Source organism: Palaemon carinicauda, chromosome 36 (assembly GCF_036898095.1).
Source record: "Palaemon carinicauda isolate YSFRI2023 chromosome 36, ASM3689809v2, whole genome shotgun sequence".
Taxonomy (NCBI): Eukaryota; Metazoa; Arthropoda; class Malacostraca; order Decapoda; family Palaemonidae; genus Palaemon; species Palaemon carinicauda.
Window position 1 is genome coordinate 66,756,100 of NC_090760.1, and position 27,757 is coordinate 66,783,856.

Sequence of the window (27,757 nt, forward strand, 5' to 3'; positions counted from 1 at the left end):
CAAAGAGGTCTATGGTGGGTTGACCCCAAGTCGCCCAAAGCCTCTTGCACACGTCCTTGTGGAGAGTCCATTCGGTAGGAATTACCTGACCTCTCCGACTGAGGCAATCTGCTAGAACGTTCAAGTCGCCCTGGATAAACCTCGTTACCAGGGAGATGCCTCGATCTCTTGACCAGATGAGCAGGTCCCTTGCGATCTCGTACAGTGTCAGGGAGTGGGTGCCTCCTTGTTTGGAAATGTACGCCAAGGCTGTGGTGTTGTCCGAGTTGATCTCCACCACTTTGTCTCGAAGGAGACTCTCGAAACTCATCAAGGCCAGGTGTACTGCCAAAAGCTCCTTGCCGTTGATGTGCATGCTCCTCTGACTTGAGGTCCACAGACCTGAGCATTCCCGACCGTCCAGTGTCGCACCCCAACCCAAATCCGATGCGTCTGAGAATAGAACGTGGTTTGGTTTCTGAACTGCTAGAGGAAGTCCCTCTCGTAGACTGATATTGTCTTTCCACCAATTCAGGCAAGCCTTTATTGTTTCGGAAATCGGGATCGAGACCGCCTCTAGCGTCTTGTCCTTTTTCCAGTGAAAAGCTAGATGGAATTGTAGAGGTCGGAGGTGTAGCCTTCCTAGCGAGACAAACTGCTCCAGGGATGATAGAGTTCCTACTAGACTCATCCAATTCCTGACTGAGCAACGTTCTCTCTTCAACATCCTTTGGATCACGAGCAGGGCTTGATCTATTCTGGGGGCAGACGGAAAAGCCCGAAAAACTGGACTGCGAATCTCCATCCCTAAATACAGTATAGTTTGGGATGGGATCAGCTGTGACTTTTCCATGTTGACCAGAAGTCCCAATTCCTTGGTCAGATCCAATGTCCAATTGAGATCCTTCAGACAGCGATGACTGGACGAGGCTCTGAGAAGCCAGTCGTCCAAATAAAGGGAGGCTCGGATACCCGATAAATGGAGGAATTTTGCCACATTCCTCATAAGCCTCATAAACACGAGAGGAGCAGGACTGAGGCCAAAGCACAGGGCCCGAAACTGGTACACCACATTGTCGAACACAAATCTCAGAAAAGGTTGGGAATCTGAGTGAATGGGGATGTGGAAGTAAGCGTCTCTGAGGTCGAGAAAGACCATCCAGTCTCCCTTTCTGACCGCTGCTAAGACTGACTTCGTGGTCTCCATGGTGAACTTTGTCTTTGTGACAAAGACGTTCAGAGCACTGACGTCTAGCACCGGTCTCCAACCTCCTGTCTTCTTCGGTACTAGGAAGAGACGGTTGTAAAACCCCGGTGATTGAAGGTCCGAGACTTTGACCACCGCTCCCTTCTCTAGCAAAAGAGACACTTCTAGTTTCAGGGCTTGTCTCTTTGCTTCCTCTCGGTACCTGGGAGAGAGATCGATGGGGGAAGTCGCTAGAGGAGGTTTGTGTACAAATGGGATTTTGTACCCCTCTCTGAGCAACCTCACAGACTGGTGATCTGCGCCTCTCTTCTCCCAGGCTCGCCAGAAGTTCTTGAGTCTGGCACCTACTGCTGTCTGAAGCTGCGGGCAGTCAGACTCTGCCACGCGAGGACTTGGTTCCTTTCCTCTTTCCTCTCTTTCCTTCGGCACGAGTACTTCCCCTGCTGGGGGCTCTGCCACGAAAGGGCGGAATAAACCTGGACGCTGGGGTGTCTATCCTAGGTCTAGCAGAAAAGGCGGTCGAAGGGGTCCCTTTGCGAGCCGAGGACGCTACCAAGTCATGGGTGTCCTTCTGCACTAGAGACAACGCTATGTCCTTAACCAAAAGTTCAGGAAACAAGAACTTAGACAAAGGGGCAAAAAGTAGCTCAGATCGTTGACAGGGCGTCACTCCTGCTGACAGAAAAGAGCACAGAGACTCTCGTTTCTTTAGCACTCCTGAAGTGAACGAGGAGGAGAGCTCATTGGATCCATCGCGGATGGCCTTATCCATGCAGGACATAATGAGTAAGGAGACATCTCTATCGGCCGATGAGATTTTCCTACTCAAGGCTCCCAAACACCAGTCAAGGAAGTTGAAAACTTCAAACGCCCTAAAAATGCCTTTAAGTAGATGGTCAAGGTCTGAGGATGACCAACTAATCTTCGAGCGTCTCATGGCTAGGCGGCGGGGAGAGTCTACAAGACTTGAGAAGTCGCCCTGGGCAGAGGCAGGAACTCCCAAGCTGAGAACTTCTCCCGTGGCATACCAGACGCTCGATTTAGACGAGAGTTTAGATGGGGGGAAGGCAAAGGCCGTCTTCCCTAAACTCCTCTTGGTTTCCAACCAATCGCCTAACAGCCGTAAAGCTCTCTTGGATGAGCGAGAGAGAACGAGTTTTGTAAAGGCTGGCATGTCAGCAGGTACGCCTAAAACAAACTCAGACGGCGGCGAACGAGGAGCCACAGAGACAAAGTGTTCAGGAAACAACTCTTTAAAAATGAGCATGACTTTTTTAAAGTCCATAGATGGCGGAACTGCTCTAGGCTCATCAATATCTGAAGGATGATCCTCAGGCTGAGGGTCAGCAACGTCCTCATCCGAAAGTTCCTCATCTGACAACTGATGAGAAACAAGCAAAGGGGTTGGCAATGCTTGACACGCAGCGTCCACCCGCACTGGTGCATAAGTGGCGGACCAGGACGCAACGTCCTGAAACTGCTTGACAGTCTGAGAACTGTCAACAACAACAGGTGCGTGAGGACGCACAGCGTCCACCCGAGACTGCTTAGACCGCCTAGGTTGTGCAGTCAAAACAACTCTAGGTTGCGGAGGTTGACGCACAGCGTCAAAACAAGTCAACTCCGATGGTTGGCGAACGTCCTGAACGTCACCAGGCGCATCAGCGAGTTGCCTAACGTCCACATGCGGCTGAAAATCCACACGAGACCGCATCGAGTGTGGTACTAACCCAACCGTTTGACGTGAGGTGGCTACACCAACGTCAACAGGACGCACAACAAAACGCTTGGGTGGCTGAAGGCCAGGATCTCGATGAGATAAACGGCTAGGCTCAACGGAAACCTTATCGGCATTGTAGTCTTCCATAAGGGACGCAAGTTTAGACTGCATGTCCTGCAGTATAACCCATTTAGGGTCCACGGGAATGGGTGCGGTAACAGACGGGGTTAGCGTCTGAGACGGCACAACTTTGCCTTGCTTAGGCGGCGAGCAGTCATCCGATGACTGCAGCGGGTCCGAACTGTCCCAATGACTACATCCAGGACGTTGGACTTGTCCTGAAGGGACCGACTTCCGTTTAAGAGGCCTAGAAACCTGCTCCACGGTTTCTTGAGTGAAAAGCCTTCGGAAGACGAGGTAAAAATGGGCTCTCTCGTCTTGTGGTAGGGGCGATCTTGATGAGATACGCCTGATACCATAGAGGGAACGTCTGTTCGCTGATCAAGGCCTCTCGAACCCATAAGTCGTACGACATTACTTCTCCCCTGGGCTTGGGAGCTTGCAAGAGGTCCCGGACTAGGTGAACGACAGGCACGAACAGACGAACCCTCGGTCGCAACACTGTTCACAACACTTTGCGCACTAATCACTTTCCCACTTTCCGCCGTGGCACTATGGCACTTAAGTTCCTTCACGTCAGCCATGAGTTGATTACGGTCACTTGCTAACGCTTCAACTCTCTCTCCCAAGGCATGAATAGCACGTAACATGTCTTGCATAGACGGTTCCTGAGTGCTAGAAGGGGGGTTAGGAACAACCACTACAGGGGAAGGATTAGGTTCAGGGGCATGTGGAGAGGAAAAATCTACGGACCTAGATGAACTTCTCCTTACCCTATCTCTCTCTAGTCTACGTGCATATTTATCGTATTCGAGCCAATCGAATTCCGAAAGGCCCACGCATTCCTCACACCGATCTCCCAATTGACAGGTTTTACCCCGACAATTGGAACAAACAGTATGTGGGTCGAGAGAAGCCTTTGGAAGACGCCTATTACAGTCCCTAGCATTACACTTTCGAAATCTAGGTACTTGAGAAGGGTCAGCCATTTTGAATTAGTCAAAGAAAATTCCAAAAACAATCCAAGTCATCAACAAATAATCCGATTCAATAAAGCGTTCAAGAGTTTATGTTGAGGAAAAACACCTGCACTGCGAAAGCTCAAACCAAAATAAAGTACTTCACCAAATATGATGTGAAAACTCCAGGTTCTACAGCGAGTATGAATACGTCTTGTCGTCAACGTCGACAGAGAAGAATTGAAGGTTTTGTTTACGTACAAGAGTGGTATCTGGCCGACAGTTGGCGCTGGTGGGCACACCCGCAACCTTCATAGCGATCGCTCGCGAGTTTTTTTGAGTGTGTTTTCTGTCGAGCCGCAGAGTTGCAGCTATTATATATTCACCGGCTAAGTTAAATATTTAAAAAGGCCATTGTTATAACAATATACACACAGTTAAGAATCAAAATACAAATGAGACCTGTTAAATGAATACTGTATTACATTGTCTTTACCCTGTACTGAGACAGGGAACTCTGTTACCATATCTTAGTCAGTACTAATAAACTGGATAATCAGCCAATCACAGATGAGGAAGCAGGTTCTCACCAATAGCAAAGAACACAAACAAAAATGTTAATACTGTCCGAGATCCTATTCAGTGATAAAGTATCTTACCATGAAGAAATTGTCAAAATTAAAAATATTATCAATTTACCAGCAAAGTTGAGCTTCCCAAGATGATTTATCAAGATTTGCTGGATAAGGTATGCATTTCATAAGTCAATCATATCGTATATAAACTGGTAAAAATGGGGAACTCCGAATTTAGATAATCAATTTATCCTTACTGGGTAGAAAAGCAATTAATAAGAGTATAATCAAACTCACTGAGTCATTTCCAGATTATTTCCATTTGATTAAGCCAGGCTATTTATAAAAAGATTTTGAATAATTCCCAAATATAGCTAATAAAAGATACCATATATGAATAAATTCAGGTATTACAGGAGTTTGCTTCTACTACAAAGTCCTTTTTATTTAGATAAATATTAATTTGAATAACTGAATGGCAACTAAATCATTTTCAAATGCCCTAAACTCATAATTTTCGGAGGAATAAAATGAAAAAGTATTCCTAATATAGTAGTTTCTTAAAGATCACATGCTGATTGTGGACCGCTACATTCTCATAAAGAAAAGATTCAAATAATACAACTAGACTGTTCCTCGATATTTACACTTCACTATTGGGTTAAATTCAAACACTTCTCAAGGTAAACTCTAATCCAGTAACAACGGAAAACAAAAATATGGGTTACATTTCCCAACACATTCAGTCGAGACAACTGTACCTCATGAGAACACTAAATGATGAAATGTATATATTCCGGATGAGGTATCAAAGAAATGCATATCACTATTGGGTTAAATTCAAACATTACTCCAGATAACCTCAATCACTAGTCCCGTTAAACTCTTCTACGGGTTTTAAGGTTTAAAGGTCGCTCATGAATGGCAGAGGCAAGGGACAGTAACATTGCCATAGCAAGCAGGACAATGCCCTAGAGACTGACCATATAGTATATGATCAGCGCCGAAGCCTCCTCTCCACCCAAGCTAGGACCAGGGAGGGCCAGGCAGTGGCTGATGATGACTCAGCGGATAGACCTATAGGCTCCCCCAAACCCTCAACCTTAGCTCACAAGGATGGTAAGGTTGCAGACACTAATGTCACTAGCGAGTTTGAGCGGGACTCGAACCCCCGACTGGCGATCACCAGGCAGAGATGTTACCAATCAGGCCACAGCAACCCCTAAAAACTCAAACTACTTCAGTAACAATAAAAAAAGTATGGGTTATATTTTCAAATACATTCAGTCGAGACAGTCGTGCCATACAGCATGTGACCTGATTAGAACACTTAATGAGGAAATGTATATTCCAGATGAGGTATCAAAGAAATGCAATTAAAGTACCTTCAAGTAATCTCATGAAATGACCAAGTCAAATATCTATAATTACAGGGCCCGGACTAAAGAGCTGCCCTTGATTATGAGTTTTTCTCAGCGACCCTGGTATTTACATCGTCGTTTTTAATCAGTCAATATATCTTGATAGGGTGGTAAAATTTACTGGAAAACAAAGCAGAATCGCAAAATTACTATAAGAATAAAGCTCGGAGTATGGACAAGATGGAAAATATACCCATAGGCAAAATTAAAAAAAGGACCTTTAGTATTACTTGGAGTGCAGTAGAAGCCACACTAGTTAGCATTACCTACCTAAGAGAGTTAACAAGAAACATGACATAGCTTACAAAGGTACTCTTTTATACTGTATACAACCCCAGTACTGTACTGTAAAAGATTTATGAAAATATCTATCACACTTCATCTAGCATCACTGAAAGTTTAAGTGATATTACTTATGTTTTGTTTACCATTAATTCTTATGGAGCATTATGAAATTACACATCACCTCCCTCAACCTTATATTCTAAATTCATGAACACAGTAGAATATCAGTTCAGTGGTCTTATTAATCTGATCACATCTTTCATAACTTCTAAGACTCCCAAACCAATACATTTCATCTCAAGAAAATTAAAATACGTAAGTAATTTTGTCCTTTTTTATTTCAAAACTTCAGCACAGTTAAACCTTTGTCCTTAAACATAATTCACGAAAGAAAAGAGCTCAATATATAACTTCCTCTTCACCAGAAGATTTTTTTGGGGAAAACAGCATTAAGTTCATCTATTCTCACAAGGTATTATTAGGAAATATATTAAGTCAGCAATAAAAAGGAATGATAAATACTATACAGTTTGTTTCTTTGCTTGTTAGTGAATATGCTGTACCTTACGGAAAAAAAACAATTACTCGCTCGAACACTAATCCTCCTCATATCTGAAAGGCTCTGGAGGCTCCGGCTCCGTTTCCTCTTCCGCCTTAGGGCCTAAGGCAGGCACCGGCTGGACGAGCTCTTCGCTGTCCTCAGGTTTTGTGTCTCTCATCAGAATGATGCCTCCGATGCCGAGTTCTTTGACCGGCGTGTACCGAGACCCTTCTCCCATGCGGACCACTTTCAGCTGCGCCTTCATTACGCGGGCGGGATTGCTTAACAAGTCAAAAGATGGCTCTTCCTTCTTCTTCTCTTCCTCTTTCTTTTTCTCTTCTTTCTCCTTCTCCTTTTCCTTTTCCTCCTTTTCTTTCTTTTCCTTCTCCTCATCCACATCCATCTTCTCATCCTTCTGTTCTTTCTTCTTCCTTTCGTCATCCTTCTTCCTCGCCTTTGCCGTTATAGAGAGGACGGCTGTCACCTTCTCCGCCACTTCCTTCTTCTTCTCCTCCAAGGGAGCGGGGTAGCCATAAGTGGAAGGCTTGGCATTGGAGACAAACTGCATTTTGGGCATCTTCAGCTCTGAATTGAGACCAATGAGACAAGTAGGAGTGAAGGCCATGGACAGGAAATGAGCCAGTGGAAACCAGTACCAGAACTGCGTGAAGATAAACATTCCGACGACCGAGGTCATGCTGGTGTGCCCCGTCCTGGACTGGAGGGAAATGGTCATGTTACGGCCTCCGGCATCGACGATACCCTGAGCCAGGATAGCACCAAACTTCGCAATGGAATCTTCATGCTTGTCCGTGATCACCTTGGAATACAACTGACGGAAATCTTTGATCTTGGAGCACGTGGATTCAGTCTGCTGAATGAGCACGAAGGCAGAGGCGATGAGCGCACCCTGACGTACAAAGTTGACGGAATCGTTCGTGAGAGGTTCGAGCAAACCAAGTGCTTCCTTCTGTCCAGTGCCAGCACAAGCGACACCCAGAGCCATGGCTGCACCGTACCTTACGTGGGGATTGTAAGATTCTGATAACAGTGACACCATACTCGGTATTTGTTCTGGCGATCTGAATAGCAAGAAACCTAAAGCTTCAACGGCTGCTCTTCTGACGTCGTTATCGACATCAGATACAGCTACATGTAACAGCCGCTTCATGGCGGGAGTGGATGCAGAGCCACAATACGCCATTGCAACAGTATACATGGCAGCTCTTCTTAAAATTGCATCCTTGTCTTCGCTGAGCTCAGTGATAAGGACATCGGCTTGGTCCTGCTGACCGTACATAGTAAGGGCGATACCTTGGGCCAGACCTCTCAAAATCTTCTCGTGTTGGGTGTCTCTCGCATAATTCACCATGTCAGAAACTGCCTGCTCGTTGGCCGAGCCTAGCATGACTAAGCCCATAGCCAATCCAGCAGCTTCTCCCGTTACAGCATCGTCTTGGAACAGAGAATACTTCAGCTGTTCGTAAACATCTGTGCGCTGTGTACCCATGGCTGCTAATCCAAGACCAAGACATCCTCCATGACGAACAATCTGTAAATGAGGCACGAAAGGTTACTGTCAAAATTCAACCCTGGAGTAAATGCACTGCCCGATATATTTTTAATATTGCCCATTACATGTCTAAAGATATTGCCTAACATATTTCCCAATACAATTTGTAAAGTTATTGCCCATTACATTTCTAAAGATAGTCTGACATTTTCTAAAGATACTGACCAATACATTTCTAAAGATATTGCCTGATATATTTATATATTTCTCAGTATATTTCTAATAATATTGCCAGATACATTTCCCACAAACACTGTACACTAAATAAAATGGAATTTCTTTACTGATACAGTAAAATTCTGATTTTCTATAAACTGTAGTAACAAAAAATAAAAAATCCCGGGAGACATGACAAAACAAAATAGACAACTTTTATTAAGATACTTAAGCCCATAAAATGGAAGATCTTAAATCCTCAAACTATTTTGTTATGATAAATTCAACCAAAATTTATCAATATTTTTGCAGCTTTTCACTACTTTGTAACAATTAAAATTTCATAAAAAAAATTAAAAGGAAACTTACATCACTCGTTGCATCCTTAGTTTGATTGAGAAGGTATTCGATAATATTTGCTCCGTGGTTGGCATGTATCAATCCTAAGGCATACAGCGAGCCACTCTCAGCATATCCGGGACTGTTCGATTCCTTCGGAAGGTAAGCTTGCATAAGGGTGAGCGCCTCTTTTTCGTGACCTCGGTGTATGACGCCCAGAGAGGCTGTTGCTGTCATCTTAGCCCAATTGGTTGCACGTGAAAGCCATTCCAAGTTATCTCTGTAAGGGATGGTCAAATAGTATTGGTTACGTTTATTCATGTTTAAATATTCCAGGGTAAAATTAGTCTACTCCAGAATTTCCAAGAAATTTCTATGCACAAATATAAAAAGTTATTCAAGTGGAAGTACCAAATTTGAATATGAATAATAAATCCATTATTGATTTCCTCGTTCATTTCCTTACTGGGCTATTTTTCTCTGTTGGAACCCGTGGGCTTATAGCATCTTGCTTTTCCAACAAGGGTTATAGCTTGGCTTGTAATAATAATAATAATATCAGATAAAGTGGGAAAAATTCATAAAAAAACAAACAAAGGTAAAGTTATAAGTTATACTGTATAGTAAACCCATCATTTGTATCACAGTGATAAAAATGTTATTTTTATTAATAAAATAAATTTTTGAATATACTTACCCGGTGATTATATAAGCTGCAGCTCTGCTGCCCGACAGAAAAACCTACGGTCAAAATACGCCAGCGATCGCTATGCAGGTAGGGGGTGTACATCAACAGCGCCATCTGTCTAGCAGGTACTCAAGTACTCCATGTAAACACAGAACCAATTTTCTCCTCGGTCCACTGGGTCTCTATTGGGGAGGAAGGGAGGGTCCTTTAATATATAATCACCGGGTAAGTATATTCAAAAATTTATTTTATTAATAAAAATAAAATTTTTCAATATTAAACTTAGCCGGTGATTATATAAGCTGATTCACACCCAGGGGGGTGGGTAGAGACCAGCATTACTTGTTTACATTATTATGAGCTAAGTATTTTGTATTTCATTTTAGCAGTTATTCAAAATAACAAACATAAAATAAATAAGTACCTGGTAAGGAAGTCGACTTGAACAATTACTCTGCCTTTTTAAGTACGTCTTCCTTACTGAGCCTCGCGATCCTCTAAAGGATGCTGAGCGACTCCTAGGAGCTGAAGTATTAAGGGTTGCCACCCATACTAAAGGACCTCATCAAAACCTCTAATCTAGGCGCTTCTCAAGAAAAGAATTTGACCACCCGCCAAATCAACCAGGATGCGAAAGGCTTCTTAGCCTTCCGGACAACCCAAAAAACAACAATAAAAAACATTTCAAGAGAAAGATTAAAAAAGGTTATGGAATTAGGGGAATGTAGTGGTTGAGCCCTCACCCACTACTGCACTCGCTGCTACGAATGGTCCCAGGGTGTAGCAGTTCTCGTAAAGAGACTGGACATCTTTAAGATAAAAAGACGCGAACACTGACTTGCTTCTCCAATAGGTTGCGTCCATTATACTCTGCAGAGATCTATTTTGCTTAAAGGCCACTGAAGTTGCGACAGCTCTAACTTCATGTGTCCTTACCTTCAGCAAAGCATGGTCTTCCTCATTCAGATGGGAATGAGCTTCTCGTATCAACAGTCTGATATAATAGGAAACTGCATTCTTTGACATAGGTAAAGAAGGTTTCTTAATAGCACACCATAAAGCTTCTGACTGTCCTCGTAAAGGTTTAGTTCGTCTTAAATAGAACTTAAGAGCTCTAACAGGGCATAAGACTCTTTCTAGTTCATTTCCAACCAAATTAGAAAGGCTTGGAATATCGAACGATTTCGGCCAAGGACGAGAAGGTAGTTCGTTTTTGGCTAGAAAACCAAGCTGTAAAGAACATGTAGCCGTTTCAGATGAAAATCCGATGTTCTTGCTGAAGGCGTGTATCTCACTGACTCTTTTAGCTGTTGCTAAGCAGACGAGGAAAAGAGTCTTTAAAGTGAGATCTTTAAAGGAGGCTGATTGAAGTGGCTCGAACCTTTCTGACATAAGGAATCTTAGTACCACGTCTAAATTCCAACCTGGTGTAGCCAAACGACGCTCCTTCGAGGTCTCAAAAGACTTAAGGAGGTCCTGTAGATCTTTGTTGTTGGAAAGATCTAAGCCTCTGTGACGGAAGACTGTTGCCAACATGCTTCTGTAACCTTTGATTGTGGGAGCTGAAAGAGATCTTTCCTTCCTCAGGTATAAAAGGAAGTCAGCTATTTGGGTTACAGAGGTACTGGTTGAGGATACTGATACTGACTTGCACCAGCTTCGGAAGACTTCCCACTTCGACTGGTAGACTCTAAGAGTGGATGTCCTCCTTGCTCTAGCAATCGCCCTGGCTGCCTCCTTCGAAAAGCCTCTAGCTCTCGAGAGTCTTTCGATAGTCTGAAGGCAGTCAGACGAAGAGCGTGGAGGCTTGGGTGTACCTTCTTTACGTGTGGCTGACGTAGAAGGTCCACTCTTAGAGGAAGAGTTCTGGGAACGTCCACCAGCCATTGAAGTACCTCGGTGAACCATTCTCTCGCGGGCCAGAGGGGAGCAACTAACGTCAACCTTGTCCCTTCGTGAGAGGCGAACTTCTGCAGTACCTTGTTGACAATCTTGAACGGGGGGAATGCATAAAGGTCTAGATGGGCCCAATCCAGTAGAAAGGCATCTATATGAACTGCTGCTGGGTCCGGGATTGGCGAGCAATAATTTGGGAGCCTCTTGGTCATCGAGGTTGCAAAGAGATCTATGGTAGGTTGGCCCCATGTGGCCCATAGTCTCTTGCACACATCCTTGTGTAGGGTCCATTCTGTTGGGATGATTTGACCCTTCCGACTGAGGCAGTCCGCAATGACATTCATGTTGCCTTGAATGAACCTCGTTACTAGAGAAAGGTTTAGATCTCTTGACCAAGTGAGGAGGTCCCTTGCGATCTCGTACAACGTCATAGAATGGGTCCCTCCTTGTTTGGAGATGTACGCCAAGGCCGTGGTGTTGTCTGAGTTCACCTCCACCACCTTGCCTAGAAGGAGGGACTTGAAGCTTTTCAAGGCCAGATGAACTGCCAGTAGCTCCTTGCAGTTGATATGTAACGTTCTTTGATTCGAGTTCCAAGATCCCGAGCATTCCCGACCGTCTAATGTCGCACCCCAGCCCGTGTCCGATGCGTCCGAGAAGAGAACGTGGTTGGGGGTCTGAACAGCCAGGGGCAGACCCTCTCTGAGGTGGATGTTGTCCTTCCACCAAGTCAGTGATGACTTCATCTTCTCGGAAATGGGGATCGAGACCGCTTCTAGCGTCTTGTCCTTTTTCCAGTGCACAGCTAAGTGAAATTGAAGGGGACGGAGGTGCAGTCTCCCTAACGCGATGAACTGTTCCAGGGATGAAAGCGTCCCTATCAGACTCATTCACTGTCTGACTGAACATCGGTCCTTCTTTAGCATGTTCTGGATGCATCCTTGGGCTTGACTTGTTCTGGGGGCCGACGGAAAAGCCCGAAAAGCTTGACTGCGAATCTCCATCCCTAAGTACACTATAGTTTGGGATGGGACCAGTTGGGACTTTTCCATATTGACCAGGAGACCCAATTCCTTGGTCAGATCTAGAGTCCACTTTAGATTCTCCAGACAGCGACGACTTGAAGCAGCTCTTAGAAGCCAGTCGTCCAAATAGAGGGAGGCTCTGATGTCTGCTAAATGCAGGAATTTGGCAATATTCCTCATCAGTTTCGTAAAGACAAGAGGAGCCGTGCTTAGGCCAAAGCACAGGGCTTGAAATTGGTAGACAACCTTCCCGTAAACGAACCTTAGATAAGGTTGGGAATCTGGGTGGATGGGGACGTGAAAGTAAGCGTCCCTTAGGTCTAAAGAGACCATCCAGTCTTCCTTCCTGACCGCTGCTAGAACAGACTTTGTCGTCTCCATGGCGAACGTCTGCTTTGTGACAAAGACATTCAGAGCACTGACGTCTAGCACCGGCCTCCACCCTCCTGTCTTCTTTACCACTAAGAAGAGACGGTTGTAGAAGCCCGGAGATTGAAGGTCCCGGACTTTGACTACCGCTCCCTTTTCTAGTAAGAGGGACACCTCTTGCTTCAAAGCTAGTCTCTTGTCCTCCTCTCTGTACCTGGGAGAGAGGTCGATGGGCGACGTTGCTAGAGGGGGTTTGCGTATAAACGGGATCTTGTACCCTTCTCTGAGGAACTTCACAGATTGTGCATCTGCGCCCCTTTTCTCCCAAGACTGCCAGAAGTTCTTGAGTCTGGCTCTCACTGCTGTCTGAAGAATGTGGCAGTCAGACTCTGCCCTTAAAGGACTTGGTACCTTTCTTCTTAATCCCGCGTCTCCCTTCAGCACGAGCACCTCCTCTGCTGGAGGCTCTGCCACGAAAGGGCGGAATGAACCTGGACGCTGGAGTGTCCATCCTGGGTCTAGACACGGTAGGCAAAGGGGTGGCTTTGCGAGCAGATGACGCAACCAGGTCATGCGTGTCTTTTGAATCAAGGAGGCAGCAATCTCCTTTATCAACTCTTCTGGGAAAAGGCACTTTGAGAGAGGAGCAAACATAAGTTCCGATCTCTGACACTGTGTTACTCCGGCTGACAAGAAGGAGCAAAGGTTTTCCCGTTTCTTGAGGAAACGAACGAAGCCGCAAGCTCACTGGAACCGTCCCGTATGGCCTTGTCCATGCAGGACATAATGAGCATGGAAGTATCCTTGTCAGAAGGGGAGATCTTCCTGCTCAACGCTCCCAAACACCAGTCCAAAAAGTTAAAAACCTCGAAGGCTCTGAACACTCCTTTCATCAGATGGTCTAAGTCTGAAGGAGTCCAACAAATCTTGGAGCGTCTCATGGCTAGCCTGCGGGGAGAGTCTACTAGGCTTGAGAAGTCGCCCTGGGCAGAGGCAGGAACTCCCAAGCCGAGAACTTCTCCCGTGGCATACCAGACGCTCGATCTGGAAGAGTGTTTCGCAGGGGGAAACGTGAATGCTGTCTTCCCAAGGTGCTTTTTGGACTGCAACCATTCTCCCAACACTCTTAAAGCTCTCTTAGACGAGCGGGCGAGGACGAGCTTCGTAAAGGCAGGCGCGGATGACTGCGTGCCTAAAGCGAACTCAGATGGAGGTGAGCGTGGGGCCGCAGAAACAAACTGAACAGGATACATCTCCCTGAACAGTGCAAGAACTTTTCTAAAGTCCAAGGAGGGAGGCGTGGTCTTGGGTTCGTCGAAGTCCGTATGCGGGTCGTCAATGTGTGCAGCGTCGTCATCAGAGAGTCCATCATCTGAATACTGAGGAGGAAGCGGCAACGGAGTAGGAGTTGGCTGGTCAACTGAGTCCGGCAGCACGGGTGCATGCGTGACTGCACCGGACGCAACGTCATGGAACTGTTGCCCAGTCTGTGAGCTGGCAACTACCATAGCAGCGCGGGGGCGCAAAGCGTCTACTCCTGACTGTCTAGTCTGCTGTGGGCGAGTAGTGGTAACCACACTGGGTTGCGGAAGTTGACGCACAGCGTCAAAACAAAACAACTTAGGTTGTTGTTGTAACTCGCGAACGTCAACGGAGGGTTCCGTGCGTCGCTGAACGTCAACATGCGGCTGGTAGCGCATGGGTGGCGGGACTCTCACAGCTGGAGTGCGGGAGAAGGTAGCCTCAGCGTCCACTGGACGCACAACCGTAGGTGGTTGTAGGCTAGCGGTTGGTGCAGCGTCAACCTTCTCCGCACGAAAGTCCTGCATTAAAGACGTCAACTGAGTCTGCATGGTCTGCAGCAAAGACCACTTAGGGTCTACAGTAGCAGGTGCGGCAACAGACGGTGTTACTGCCTGATGCGGTACCGCTTTGCCTCTCTTAGGAGGTGTGCAGTCATCGGAAGACTGCAGCGAGTCCGAACTGACCCAGTGGCTACAACTGGGCCGTTGGACTTGCGCGGAAGGGACCGACTTGCGTTTAAGAGGCCGTGAGACCTTGGTCCATTGTTTCTGCCGAGAAACATCTTCCGCAGACGAGGAATAAATGGGCTCTCTCGTCTTCTTGTGGGTGGGACGATCTTGGATAGATATGTCCGAAACCACGGAGGGAACGTCTGTTCGCTGATTAAAGCCTCTCGAACCCTTTGGTCGTACGACATTGCTTCTCCCCTGGGCTTGGGAGCTTGCAAGAGGTCCCGGACTAGGAGGACGACAGGCACGAACAGACGAACCCTCAAGCGCAACACTATCCACAACACTTTCCACAACACTGGCACTCACTTTGTCACTACCCACTGCACTCTTACCCTTCAACTCCTTGACGTCTGCCATGAGTTGGTTACGGTCACTCGCCAATGACTCGACTCTCTCACCCAGAGCCTGGATGGCACGCATCATATCTGCCATCGAAGGTTGTTGAGTGCTAGAAGGGGGATCAGGAGCAACCACTACAGGGGAAGGAAAAGGTTGTGGGGCATGAGGAGAGGAAATATCAACGGAGCGAGATGAACTTCTCCTGACTCTATCTCTCTCTAGCCTACGTGAATATTTCAGGAATTCGAGAAAATCGAATTCCGAAAGCCCAACGCATTCCTCACATCGATCTTCCAATTGACAGACTTTATCCCGACAATTGGAACAAACGGAGTGCGGATCGATAGAGGCCTTCGGAAGACGCCTTGAACAGTCCCTAGCACTACACTTTCTGTATTTAGGGACTTGAGAAGGGTCAGCCATCTTGAATTAGTCAAAGGGGAATTCAAAATCTATCCAAAGTCGTCAACAAATAATCCAAAATCAATAAAAGAAAGCAAGGATGTATTGAAGATAACCTCTGCAAAGCGAAAGCTAATAACTAGAAATGTGTACTTCACCAAAATCTGTGAAAACCAATCCAGTAAGCAACAGCGAATTTAGTAGGTCTTGCCGGTGGCACGACAGAGAGAAAATTGGTTCTGTGTTTACATGGAGTACTTGAGTACCTGCTAGACAGATGGCGCTGTTGATGTACACCCCCTACCTGCATAGCGATCGCTGGCGTATTTTGACCGTAGGTTTTTCTGTCGGGCAGCAGAGCTGCAGCTTATATAATCACCGGCTAAGTTTAATATTGAAAAATAATGAGTAAAATACAGGCCTAACATCAATATAAATATTTCTTATATGTGATATGAAGTCTCCTTAACAAGTTATTTTCATTTCTTTGTTGAACTAAAAATGACTTAAGGTACCAGTTGGAAATATAAAACCAAAGCTACATTATCTAACAGGCTACAAATTACTTACCAGTTCTAAACACAATATGTCATGTGTATACTGTACTGGTATCCACCTACTTCACAAGGGAAGAAGAATGTGTGAAAAATTAATTGCTTATACTGAACAGCCCCATATTCAGCAAAATAATTTTCTTAGAATGTATGAAGATTCAGATGAAGTAAAACCATACCATAAATGTTTCCTCGATAACTTGAAAACTCTACTAAAAGTCATTACCTAAATGCCAGAACTAGATCACTCACCTGAGAAACTGGTCTGACGTGGTTCCGCAATGCATGAAGGCATTGGCAATGACGGTCGCAGTGTGGCACACGGACTGTCGTACCGCTTCTTTGCTGTGTCTCAGGATGAGCATGTCGGTGTGGTTGTTTGCAATGAGGAACTGGAGGTGCTGTTCTATAGTCATTTCACCGCTGAGAATTCTCGCCAGCTTCTCCACTCGAGTTTGGTGGGTCTTTTCTAGTTCCGTCTGTAGGAGCATAAAATCAGTACATTGTACAATACCGTAGTTACAATTAAAATTAACAAGATTACAACTGACTTGCATTGTATGTGCATGGTAGCTTGAGACTATTATCATTAACCTTTTTTGATAAGTATTTATTTCAAAACAACTAAAGCTTCACTCTGAGAAAATCTTTCTATTTTATAACTGACCACTTTTGCAAAATAAAAATATTTTGGCATCAATCATTACTATACAGTAGTTAGTTACTGCAGGTCATTTGCATTTACTGAAAAAATCGACTGCAAAATTTCTAAAATGAAACATAAGAGCAACAAATTAAATGTACTATAATGGCCTTGCATGTCTTTTAATTTCTAGAAGACACTTTGGCTAGCATTGAATTTCTGGCATCAATGAACACAGTATAGTCCTGATGATAACTTCTACAGCATTTAATAATTTTGTTGACCAGAATATTCAACAAAAATAAACTTGCATACAACCAACAAATAAGCTATCATTAAAATGACTTAGGGATCTTGCATAAGACTGATTAAAGTCTCATGGGATCCATCTCACACAGCCTGTATCAATAATACAATAGTGTTACATTTTTATTCTTCCTAGAAAAAGGCGAGAGACTATTGTTGTGGCCAATAGCAAGCAAGCAACCAACCAATAAGACTGTATGAGTAATCCACTGTTTACATTAACAGAGGTAGAATTCTGTATTATTCCTGGCAAGTATTTAAACCTGGTAAATTTCATATACTTCATTTCAACTAGAAATGAAAATATTAGATTGCCATATAAAATACTTATAAGTCCATGGACTAACAAATAATATAATCAATTTTTGTATAAAAGTTTACAAACATGACAGTTGAGATTGTCTAGCCTTACACAGTCCTTGAAGACTACACACCACTTTAAAGCCAAAATTATATTCAATACATACCTGTTTCAAGGATATTTCAGTATTAATTCAGACTGTGTTAGAAACAAAGTTAAGAATTGTACTGTATTTACATTTTCTGCGCTTATACAGCAAAAGGAAAATACAAATAGAACCACCCTGGCCTATACTATTTGGGTACAGCATACATGCAATTACATACAAGTAACATGTTTACTGCTCCTGGGTTATCTTACAATACAATACATATAAACTCATCTGAAACTCTCTGGTCACAGAAAACGGTGAATATCAGACATTGATAACCCCTAATATGACCAGTTAAAATTGATTTGCTATTGTATATGTGAGGCTTATAATAATAATCTTATTCCAATGCAGATTGTAGACAATACAGTGTGTGTTTACAGGAGTACCTCTTACTTACCTGTTAGTCTTTATAAAATATAGAGTGACAAAAATGAAATAAGAGTAATTACCAAATCATCTAAGGTCTTCTCTTCCACCATAGGCGTGTCCCCTGATTCATCTTCTGTCGTGGCCCCACCTCCACTCTTTTCTTCTTCCTCTGAATTTCCTGTCGTTCCCCCCTCATTCTGCGACGACGATGTGGTCAGCGCCGTGGAGGTGGCGACCGTGTCGACATCTTTTAATAAAGAGGGGACGGGCGCTGTTGTTCGGAGGCCTTGTCTCACGTGAGACAATAAGTCTTGTGTGGCACTCTCATACAAATCGAAGCCAATTTGATATGCCATCAGTTCATTGTCCTGAAATAACAAATCAAGAGCTTAATTATTCTTCTTCTTGATGTTTTCTTACAGTTCTTTGCATATACGCAAGACTAGAAACACAAACTGATGAGCTGACAACAATCTGGTAGATAATAAGGAACTTAGTTCAAAGAATCTACACAAAAGTGACTTAGTTGAAAATATCATTAACTAGTCTACAAACTTAACCCTTTTACCCCCAAAAGGCCGTACTGGTACGTTTTTCAAAAGTCATCCCTTTATCCCCATGGACGTACCGGTACATCCTTGCAAAAAACTGCTTTTTAGATTTTTTTTTTTTTTGCATATTTTTGAGAAACTTCAGGCATTTTCCAAGAGAATGAGACCAACCTGACCTCTCTATGATGAAAATTAAGGCTGTTAGAGCAATTTAAAAAAAATATACTGCAAAATGTGCTTAAAAAAAAAATAACCCCCGGGGGTTAAGGGTTAGAAATTTCCAAATAGCCTGGGGGTAAAAGGGTTAAAACAAATAAACTGTCCTTACCATGGCTTCACTTTTCAAACTGTCGTTCTTAATCAATTTATCTAGAATGGACGCCACTTCGTGAGGCTTGTCCAAATGTATCAGGCACTGGCACATGTTGACGTAATCTGGAGTGTCGAGGCCCTGGTACAGCGACACTAGCTGCTCCAGAACTTCGTCGCGGAACCTGCGCTGCTCAATGTACTGCATGGCTATTTTGTAGGAGTATGTAAGGCTGCCAACGATGTCGTCCTGAAAGACAGTGCGTTCAACAGCCTTCTTAGCTAATGGGCTTCATTGTTAAGATTGTTAATCCTTAAACTATTTTTCAAGACAAATGCAAATTACAGTATAGCTAAATCTCACAAAGTCAATGATAATTGTAAGGTGAAATCTACCTTGCGCTAGGAAACATACGGTATTAACTCTAGGCTGTGGGATATATTAAATGTTGAATTTTTGGTTAAACTACAGAATAGGGGCTCTGTTGAGCAACTACTGTATACCGCAAGAAAAGTTTGTCTGACATTTTACCTGATTCCGAGAGTTTCTCTATTGTTAAGATTTTAAAGTTTTTAAGCAATGGTTCTACAGATAACATGGAAATCACTATTTATCCCAAATCTTCATCTCATGATTTATTTCCTTCTCTTTTACACCTATTATAAATTTATTTTTTCATCTATTAGATTTTATATAAATATTTTTTCCTCCCAAATTTAATCATGAAAGCTTTACAAGCGTTGATCTTGATTCATTGGACAGACAAATATTCTTTCATTCATAATGAGCAAGAAGAGGAGCTTTTAGCACTAGTTGGAGAATTGGTAATGTTACTCCTCTATGTAAATGTGTTTGTGGTAGCTCAAGTCCCACTGATTACCGCCCAATTTCCATAACTCCCATATTATCTAAAGTTTTTGAACGTCTTCTGACAAAATGTCTTAATAGGTTTGCTGAAGGTAATCATCTACTCCCTAGTTTGCAATTTGGTTTTCGTAAAGGCCTTGGAGCATGTGATGCCCTTCTTACAATCTCCAATGCTGTACAGAAATCCCTTGGTTGTGGTCGGGAAGTTCGTATGATTGGCATTGATTTTAGTGCTGCCTTTGACCGTGTTAATCATGAGGCCCTTGTTTTCAAACTGAAACAGTTGGGAGTGGGTGGGTCGTTTCTTAGCATTATCATTGATTTTTTAAGTAATACATCTCAACGAGTTGTTGTTGATGGGCACCATAGTGATTATAGGAATGTGATATCCGGTGTTCCACAGGGTAGTGTTCTTGGACCATTACTTTTCATACTATATACACATGACATGTGGTTTGGCCTAGAAAACAAGCTTGTTGCATATGCAGATGATGCTACTCTCTTTGCATCAATTCCATCCCTGAATGTAGAGCTAGGGTTGGTGAATCCCTTAATAGAGATTTAGCTAGAATTAGTGCATGGTGCAAATTATGGGGTATGAAGTTGAATCCTAACAAAACTCAAAGTATGATTATAAGTAGGTCAAGGACGGTGGCTCCTCAACATCCGGATCTCAGTATTGATAATGTTTCTTTAAATATGTATGACTCTTTCAAAATTTTAGGTGATTCTCGACAGTAAATTTACTTTTGAGAAACATATAAGGTCTGTGTCTTCTTCAATTGCACAAAAAATAGGCTTATTGAGAAAGTCTTTCAAGATTTTCGGTGATCAATCTATTCTGAAGAAGTGTTTTAATTCTTTCATTCTACCTTGTTTTGAGTATTGTTCTCCTGTCTGGTGTTCAGCTGCTGATTCTCATCTTAATTTGTTGGACAGAAACTTACGGTCTATTAAATTTCTTATTCCTGATCTAGATATTAATCTCTGGCACCGTCGTTCAATTAGTTCATTATGCATGTTGCATAAGATTTTTCATAACTCTGACCATCCTTTACAATCAGATCTCCCTGGACAATTCTATCCTGTTCGTAATACTAGGCAGGCAGTTAATTCTAATAGCCAGGCCTTCTCCATCACGAGGCTCAATACTACGCAGTATTCTAGAAGTTTTATTCCAGCTGTGACCAAGTTGTGGAATGATCTTCCTAATCGGGTGGTTGAATCAGTAGAACTTCAAAAGTTCAAAGTTGGAGCAAATGCTTTTTTGTTGACCAGACGGACATGAGTCTTTTTATAGTTTATTTACGACATATTTGTTTTTGATGTTGTTAATAGTTTATATATGGCATGTCTGTTTTGACGTTGTTACTTATTTTAGAATGATTTATTGCTAATTTGTTCTCTTCATTTATTTATTTCCTTATTTCCTTTCCTCACTGGGCTATTTTTCCCTGTTGGAGCCCCTGGGCTTATAGCATCTTGCTTTTCCAACTAGGGTTGTAGCTTGGATAGTAATAATAATAATAATAATTATACAATGAATCCTATCAATAGATTTTAAAACTCTTGAATGGATGCTTCTGATTCCAGGAAATTTCTGTACTAATGAATCCTATCAATAGATTTTAAAACTCTTGAATGGATGCTTCTGATTCCAGAAAATTTCTGTACTAACTTAAAACATAAGGAGTACTGTAAAGTGAAGAATTTAGCTTTATCCCATATAAGCAAATGTAATCGCAAAAAAAAAAAAACACATTTAAAATTTGGAAACAACATAAGTGTTACGTTTCATTTGAGATTACAAATGAGACAATTTCTCATCCCATTCCATTTCTCTGTATACAGTTCACAGCCCACCTACTTTTCTGTAAGTACTCATAAACAATTGTGAACTGTACGTATGTCACTAATGAATAGAAGAACCATTTAAAATTGATTCAATACCATATCATTGTCTGAATCGTAAACATATGTGAAATTCCTTCAGTGTTTGTAAAGAGTAACACAGGTAAAACTAGATAAACTAGGGTTGATAACCAAAATTTTAGTTAGTAAAATATAGAGGAACCAAATTTAACCAACCTATAAGACATAAACATTGCCAATTTATTTGAATTTGTATCAATAAAGAAAGGAGAGAGGTTTTACTATCACACCCATTTACAGGATGAAATTATCAAATAAACTTACTGAAGTCATGATAGCCTCTCTGAACCAATCCATCCTGTGCGTCTCCAATGCAATGCCAATGGCGTGGCGATACTGCTGGTCGCTTATGCAACGCTTGAACATGCTGTTCAGCAGAGACTCCAATCGTGGATCCATCTTGTTGTCCTTCTGAGCGCGCTGTTTTATGTAGTGGTCAATTGCATGGACTGAAAGGGAGAAAAAGCATCTTAATAAAAAATAAACTAGAGGGGCACTCAGTAGAGAGCATACCTTCACCAGCGGCAGCTTATTTATCAACATTTTGCTCGACCTTGACCTTTGAACTTAACATGTATCAATTGAGGTGGATTTTCACACACTCAAATATGAACCAAGTTTGAAGTCTCTGTACAACAATGGCCAAACTTATGGCTGATTACGTGAACTGAACATTTTGCTTGACCGTGACCTTGACCTTCTAAAATTTAATGATATCCAGAGTTTTACATAACAGTAAATCCCTGCAAGTTTCATTACTCTACGAATAAAATTATGGCCAGGAAACTGTTCACAAACAAGCACATAAACAGAGACAAAAACATAACCTCCTTCAAACTTCGTTGACGGCGGTAATAAACCATGTAATGAAACGAAAGCAACTCTAATGCTATTTTCCAGTTAGACGTCGGTAAGTATTAATATAAGAAAACCAGTACAGTAATTTAATCAAAGTCAACATAATTTGTATTTCAATATTTATGCTGCTTTGAGATACACAGCACTGATTAGTATAAAATTTAACATGAGCTAATTACAATAAACTCAATATCTTACCCACAACTCAAACAATGACCATACAAAGTAAAGTTAATTCTCCAAATTCTTAGAAGACAAAAACTTCAAAAGTTGCGCCTTCATTTGCAGGATTCCCATTTTTAAATGTAACGCCTATGCTGTTTAAACTTCGATGTCTTTCACAAAATTCAGCATTATAGTACCTATAGGTTTATGCTCCTGTTTTATGACTACCGTATTTCCTGTGTCATAAGACGCTACTAGTGGTAACACGCACCCCATATTTAGCTAAGGAATTTTTGGGGAAAAAATTTTATTTTCATTAGTAAAATAAATTTTTGAATATACTTACCCGATAATCATGTAGCTGTCAACTCTGTTGCCGACAGAAATCTACGGTCGGAATACGCCAGCGATCGCTATACAGGTGGGGGTGTACACAACAGCGCCATCTGTGGTCAGGTACTCCAGTACTTCTTGTCAACACCACCTCAATTTTTTCCTCGGTCCACTGGTTCTCTATGGGGAGGAAGGGTGGGTCAATTAAATCATGATTATCGGGTAAGTATATTCAAAAATTTATTTTACTAATGAAAATAACATTTTTCAATATTAATCTTACCCGATAATCATGTAGCTGATTCACACCCAGGGTGGTGGGTGGAGACCAGCATACATGTTAACAAAGAAGCTAAGTATCCCGTATTTTATTTTATTAGTTATTCAAAAATAACATAAAATAAATAAGTACCTGGTAAGGAAGACGACTTGAACCATTACTCTGCCTTTATTAAGTACGTCTTCCTTACTGAGCGTAGCGGTCCTCTTAGGATGCTGAACGACTCTTAGGTGCTGAAGTATAAAGGGCTGCAACCCATACTAAAGGACCTCATCACAACCTTTAACCTCGGCGCTTCTCAAGAAAGAATTGACCACCCGCCAAATCAACAAAGATGTGGAAGGCTTCTTAGCCGACCGTACAACCCATAAAAAGTATTCAAGAGAAAGGTTAAAAAGGTTATGGGATTATGGGAATGTAGTGGCTGAGCCCCCGCCTACTACTGCATTCGTTGCTACGAATGGTCCCAGGGTGTAGCAGTTCTCGTAAAGAGACTGGACATCTTTGAGATAGAATGATGCGAACACTGACTTGCTTCTCCAATAGGTTGCATCCATAACACTCTGCAGAGAACGGTTCTGTTTGAAGGCCACTGAAGTAGCCACAGCTCTCACTTCATGTGTCCTTACCTTCAGCAAAGCAAGGTTTTCTTCCTTCAGATGAGAATGTGCTTCCCTAATCAGGTGCCTGAATTAGTAAGAAACTGAGTTCTTAGACCTTGGAAGAGAAGGCTTCTTGATAGCACACCATAAGGCTTCTGATTGTCCTCGTAAAGGTTATGACCTTTTTAGATAGTACCTAAGAGCTCTAACTGGGCAAAGTACTCTCTCCAGTTCGTTCCCCACCAAGTTGGACAGGCTTGGGATCTCGAACGACTTAGGCCAAGGACGTGAAGGAAGCTCGTTTTAGCAAAAAACCGAGCTGCAAGGAACATGTAGCCGTTTCAGATGTGAAAACTATGTTCCTGCTGAAGGCGTGGATCTCACTTACTCTTTTAGCTGTTGTCAAGCACACGAGGAAAAGAGTTTTTAATGTGAGGTCCTTAAAAGAGGCTGATTGGAGAGGTTCAAATCTTGATGACATAAGGAACCTTAGGACCACGTCTAGATTCCAGCCTGGAGTGGACAACCGACGTTCCTTTGAGGTCTCAAAAGACCTAAGGAGGTCCTGTAGATCTTTGTTGGTGGAAAGATCCAAGCCTCTGTGGCGGAAAACCGCTGCCAACATACTTCTGTAACCCTTGATCGTAGGAGCTGAAAGGGATCTTACGTTCCTTAGATGTAACAGGAAGTCAGCAATCTGGGTTACAGTGGTACTGGTTGAGGAAACTGCATTGGCCTTGTACCAGCTTCGGAAGACTTCCCCTTTAGACTGATAGACTCTGAGAGTGGATGTCCTCCTTGCTCTGGCAATCGCTCTGGCTGCCTCCTTCGAAAAGCCCCTAGCTCTTGAGAGTCTTTCGAAAGTCTGAAGGCAGTCAGACGAAGAGCGTGGAGGTTTGGGTGTACCTTCTTTACGTGAGGTAGACGTAGAAGGTCCACTCCTAGAGGAAGAGTCCTGGGAATGTCGACCAGCCATTGCAGTACCTCTATGAACCATTCTCTCGCGGGCCAGAGCGGAGCCAACCAACGTCAGCCGTGTCCCTTTGCGAGAGGCGAACTTCTGAAGTACCCTGTTGACAATCTTGAACGGCGGGAATGCATACAGGTCGAGATGGGACCAATCCAGCAGAAAAGCATCCACGTGAACTGCTGCTGGGTCTGGAATCGGAGGACAATACAACGGGAGCCTCTAGGTTATCGAGGTAGCGAACAGATCTATGGTTGGCTGACCCCACAGGGCCCAAAGTCTGCTGCAAACATTCTTGTGAAGGGTCCACTCTGTGGGGATGACCTGACCCTTCCGGCTGAGGCGATCTGCCATGACATTCATATCGCCCTGAATGAACCTCGTTACCAGCGTGAGCTTTCGATCTTTTGACCAGATGAGGAGGTCCCTTGCGATCTAGAACAACTTCCACGAATGAGTCCCTCCCTGCTTGGAGATGTAAGCCAAGGCTGTGGTGTTGTCAGAGTCCACCTCCACCACCTTATTAAGCTGGAGGGACTTGAAGTTTATCAAGGCCAGATGAACCGCCAACAGCTCCTTGCAATTGATGTGAAGTGTCCTTTGCTCCTGATTCCATGTTCCCGAGCATTCCTGTCCGTCCAAAGTCGCACCCCAGCCCGTGTCTGATGCGTCAGAGAAGAGACGGCGGTCGGGTTTCTGAACAGCCAAAGGTAGACTTCCTTGAGAAGAAAGCTGTTCTTTCACCACGTGAGAGTAGACCTCCTCTCTTCGGAAACAGGAACTGAGACCGTCTCTAGCGTCATGTCCTTTATCCAGTGAGCAGCTAGATGATACTGAAGGGGGCGGAGGTGGCGTCTCCCTAACTCGATGAACAGGGCCAGCGATGAAAGTGTCCCTGTTAGACTCATCCACTACCTGACTGAGCATCGGTTCCTTCTCAGCATGCTCTGGATGCATTCTAGGGCTTGGTAGATCCTTGGGGCCGACGGAAAAGCCCGAAAAGCTCGACTCTGAAGATCCATACCCAGGTAGACAATGGTCTGGGATGGGACGAGCTGGGACTCCTCAAAATTGACCAGGAGGCCCAGTTCCTTGGTCAGATCCATAGTCCATCTGAGAATCTCCAGACAGCGACGACTTGTGGGAGCTCTTAAAAGCCAGTCGTCTGACGGAGCCGGACACAAGATCATGGTACTGCTGCACAGTCTGTGAACTGTCAACCAAGGGGAAGCGAGGAAGTACAGCGACAACCCGAAACTGTCTAGACTGTCTGGGTCGTACAGACAACTCCTTATCGGGTTGCTGAGGTTGCCGCACTGCGTCACAACAAGTCACTTCTGCTGGGTGTTGAACGTCTTCCCAGTGACACACTGACTCCGTAAACAAAAAATCCTCTAACAAGGACTAAGCTTGGACTGCATGTCTTGCAACAAAGCTCAAGGTCTATGGGAGCAGGTGTGGTAACAGACGGGGTTAGCGACTGAAGTGGAACCATTACCCTCCCTGGAAGCATGTTATGCTTAAATAAAAGTCCATAGGAGGCTAAGCAGCTAAAGGCTCCTCTCCAAATGACAGAGTCCTCAAGGGAATATCAGAAGGAGGGAGAATAGCACTTTCTCATCTACAGGAACCATATCCGAGAAAAGCTAAGTTCTCTCAGTGAGGGTTTCACTGGTGCAAAAGCAGCAGACCAGAAGGCAACGTTATGAAACTGCTTGACAGTCTTGTGAGTTGGCAACAACCAAAGATGTGTGACTGAGGAGCATGCGGTAAGGTATGCAGAGCATGCTGTATGCAGAGCATGCTGTATGTAGAGCATGCTGTAAGGTAAGCAGAGCATGTTGCATGGCGTGCGGCTTATGCTGCATGGGATGAGGCTCATGCTGCATGGGATGAGGCTCATGCTGCATGGTATGAGGCTCATGCTGCATGGGATGAGGCTCATGCTGCAAGGGATGAGGCTCATGCCGCATGCGTTGAGGAGGATGCCGCATAGTATGAGGCTCCTGCCTCATGGGTTGAGGCGGTTGCCGCATAGCATGAGGCTCCTGCCTCATGGTTTGAGGAGGATGCCGCATAGCATGAGGCTCCTCATAGCATGAGGCTCCTGCCTCATGGGTTGAGGAGGATGCCGCATAGCATGAGGCTCCTGCCTCATGGGTTGAGGAGGATGCCGCATAGCATGAGGCTCCTGCCTCATGGGTAGAGGAGGTTGCCGCATAGCATGAGGCTCCTGCCTCATGGGTTGAGGAGGATGCCGCATAGCATGAGGCTCCTCATAGCATGAGGTCCCTGCCTCATGGGTTGAGGAGGATGCCGCATAGCATGAGGCTCCTCATAGCATTAGGCTCCTGCCTCATGGGTTGAGGAGGATGCCGCATAGCATGAGGCTCCTGCCTCATGGTTTGAGGAGGATGCCGCATAGCATGAGGCTCCTGCCTCATGGGTAGAGGAGGTTGCCGCATAGCATGAGGCTCCTGCCTCATGGGTTGAGGAGGATGCCGCATAGCATGAGGCTCCTCATAGCATGAGGCTCCTGCCTCATGGGTAGAGGAGGTTGCCGCATAGCATGAGGCTGCTGCCTCATGGGTGGAGGGGGTTGCCGCAACGCATGAGGCTCCTGCCTCATGGGTGGAGGAGGTTGCCGCAACGCATGAGGCTCCTGCCTCAAGGGTTGAGGAGGTTGCCGCATAGCAAGAGGCTCCTGCCTCAAGGTAAGAGGAGGTTGCTGCATAGCGCTGGTACCTGGCAACTCCCAATGCGGCAGCTCACGCATGGAGGCAGGAGGAGCCTCAACATCATACGTCTGGCATGGTGGACTGCGCAGAGGTGGAGGAGCGCTCGCAGGAGGAGGTGTGCTAACCTTCTCTGCCTGAAACTCCTGCATCAAAACCGCAAGCTGAGACTGCATTGTCTGCAGCATAGACCACTAGGG

General features: G+C 44.1%; 1 protein-coding gene across 1 annotated transcript in view; it reads right to left on the reverse strand.

The window, feature by feature from the left end:
- Nucleotides 1–6,586: 6,586 nt before the first annotated feature.
- Nucleotides 6,587–27,757, reverse strand: part of Rpn2 (Regulatory particle non-ATPase 2) — a 55,990-nt gene continuing 34,819 nt past the window's right edge. The window contains exons 4-9 of the mRNA XM_068360112.1: nt 21,882–22,066; nt 18,837–19,067; nt 18,038–18,325; nt 16,437–16,663; nt 8,906–9,155; nt 6,587–8,359 (exon numbers count right to left, since the gene is read on the reverse strand). Coding sequence (XP_068216213.1) covers nt 6,863–8,359; nt 8,906–9,155; nt 16,437–16,663; nt 18,038–18,325; nt 18,837–19,067; nt 21,882–22,066 — 2,678 coding nt within the window. The 3' untranslated portion in view covers nt 6,587–6,862. The remainder of the gene's footprint in view (nt 8,360–8,905; nt 9,156–16,436; nt 16,664–18,037; nt 18,326–18,836; nt 19,068–21,881; nt 22,067–27,757) is intronic.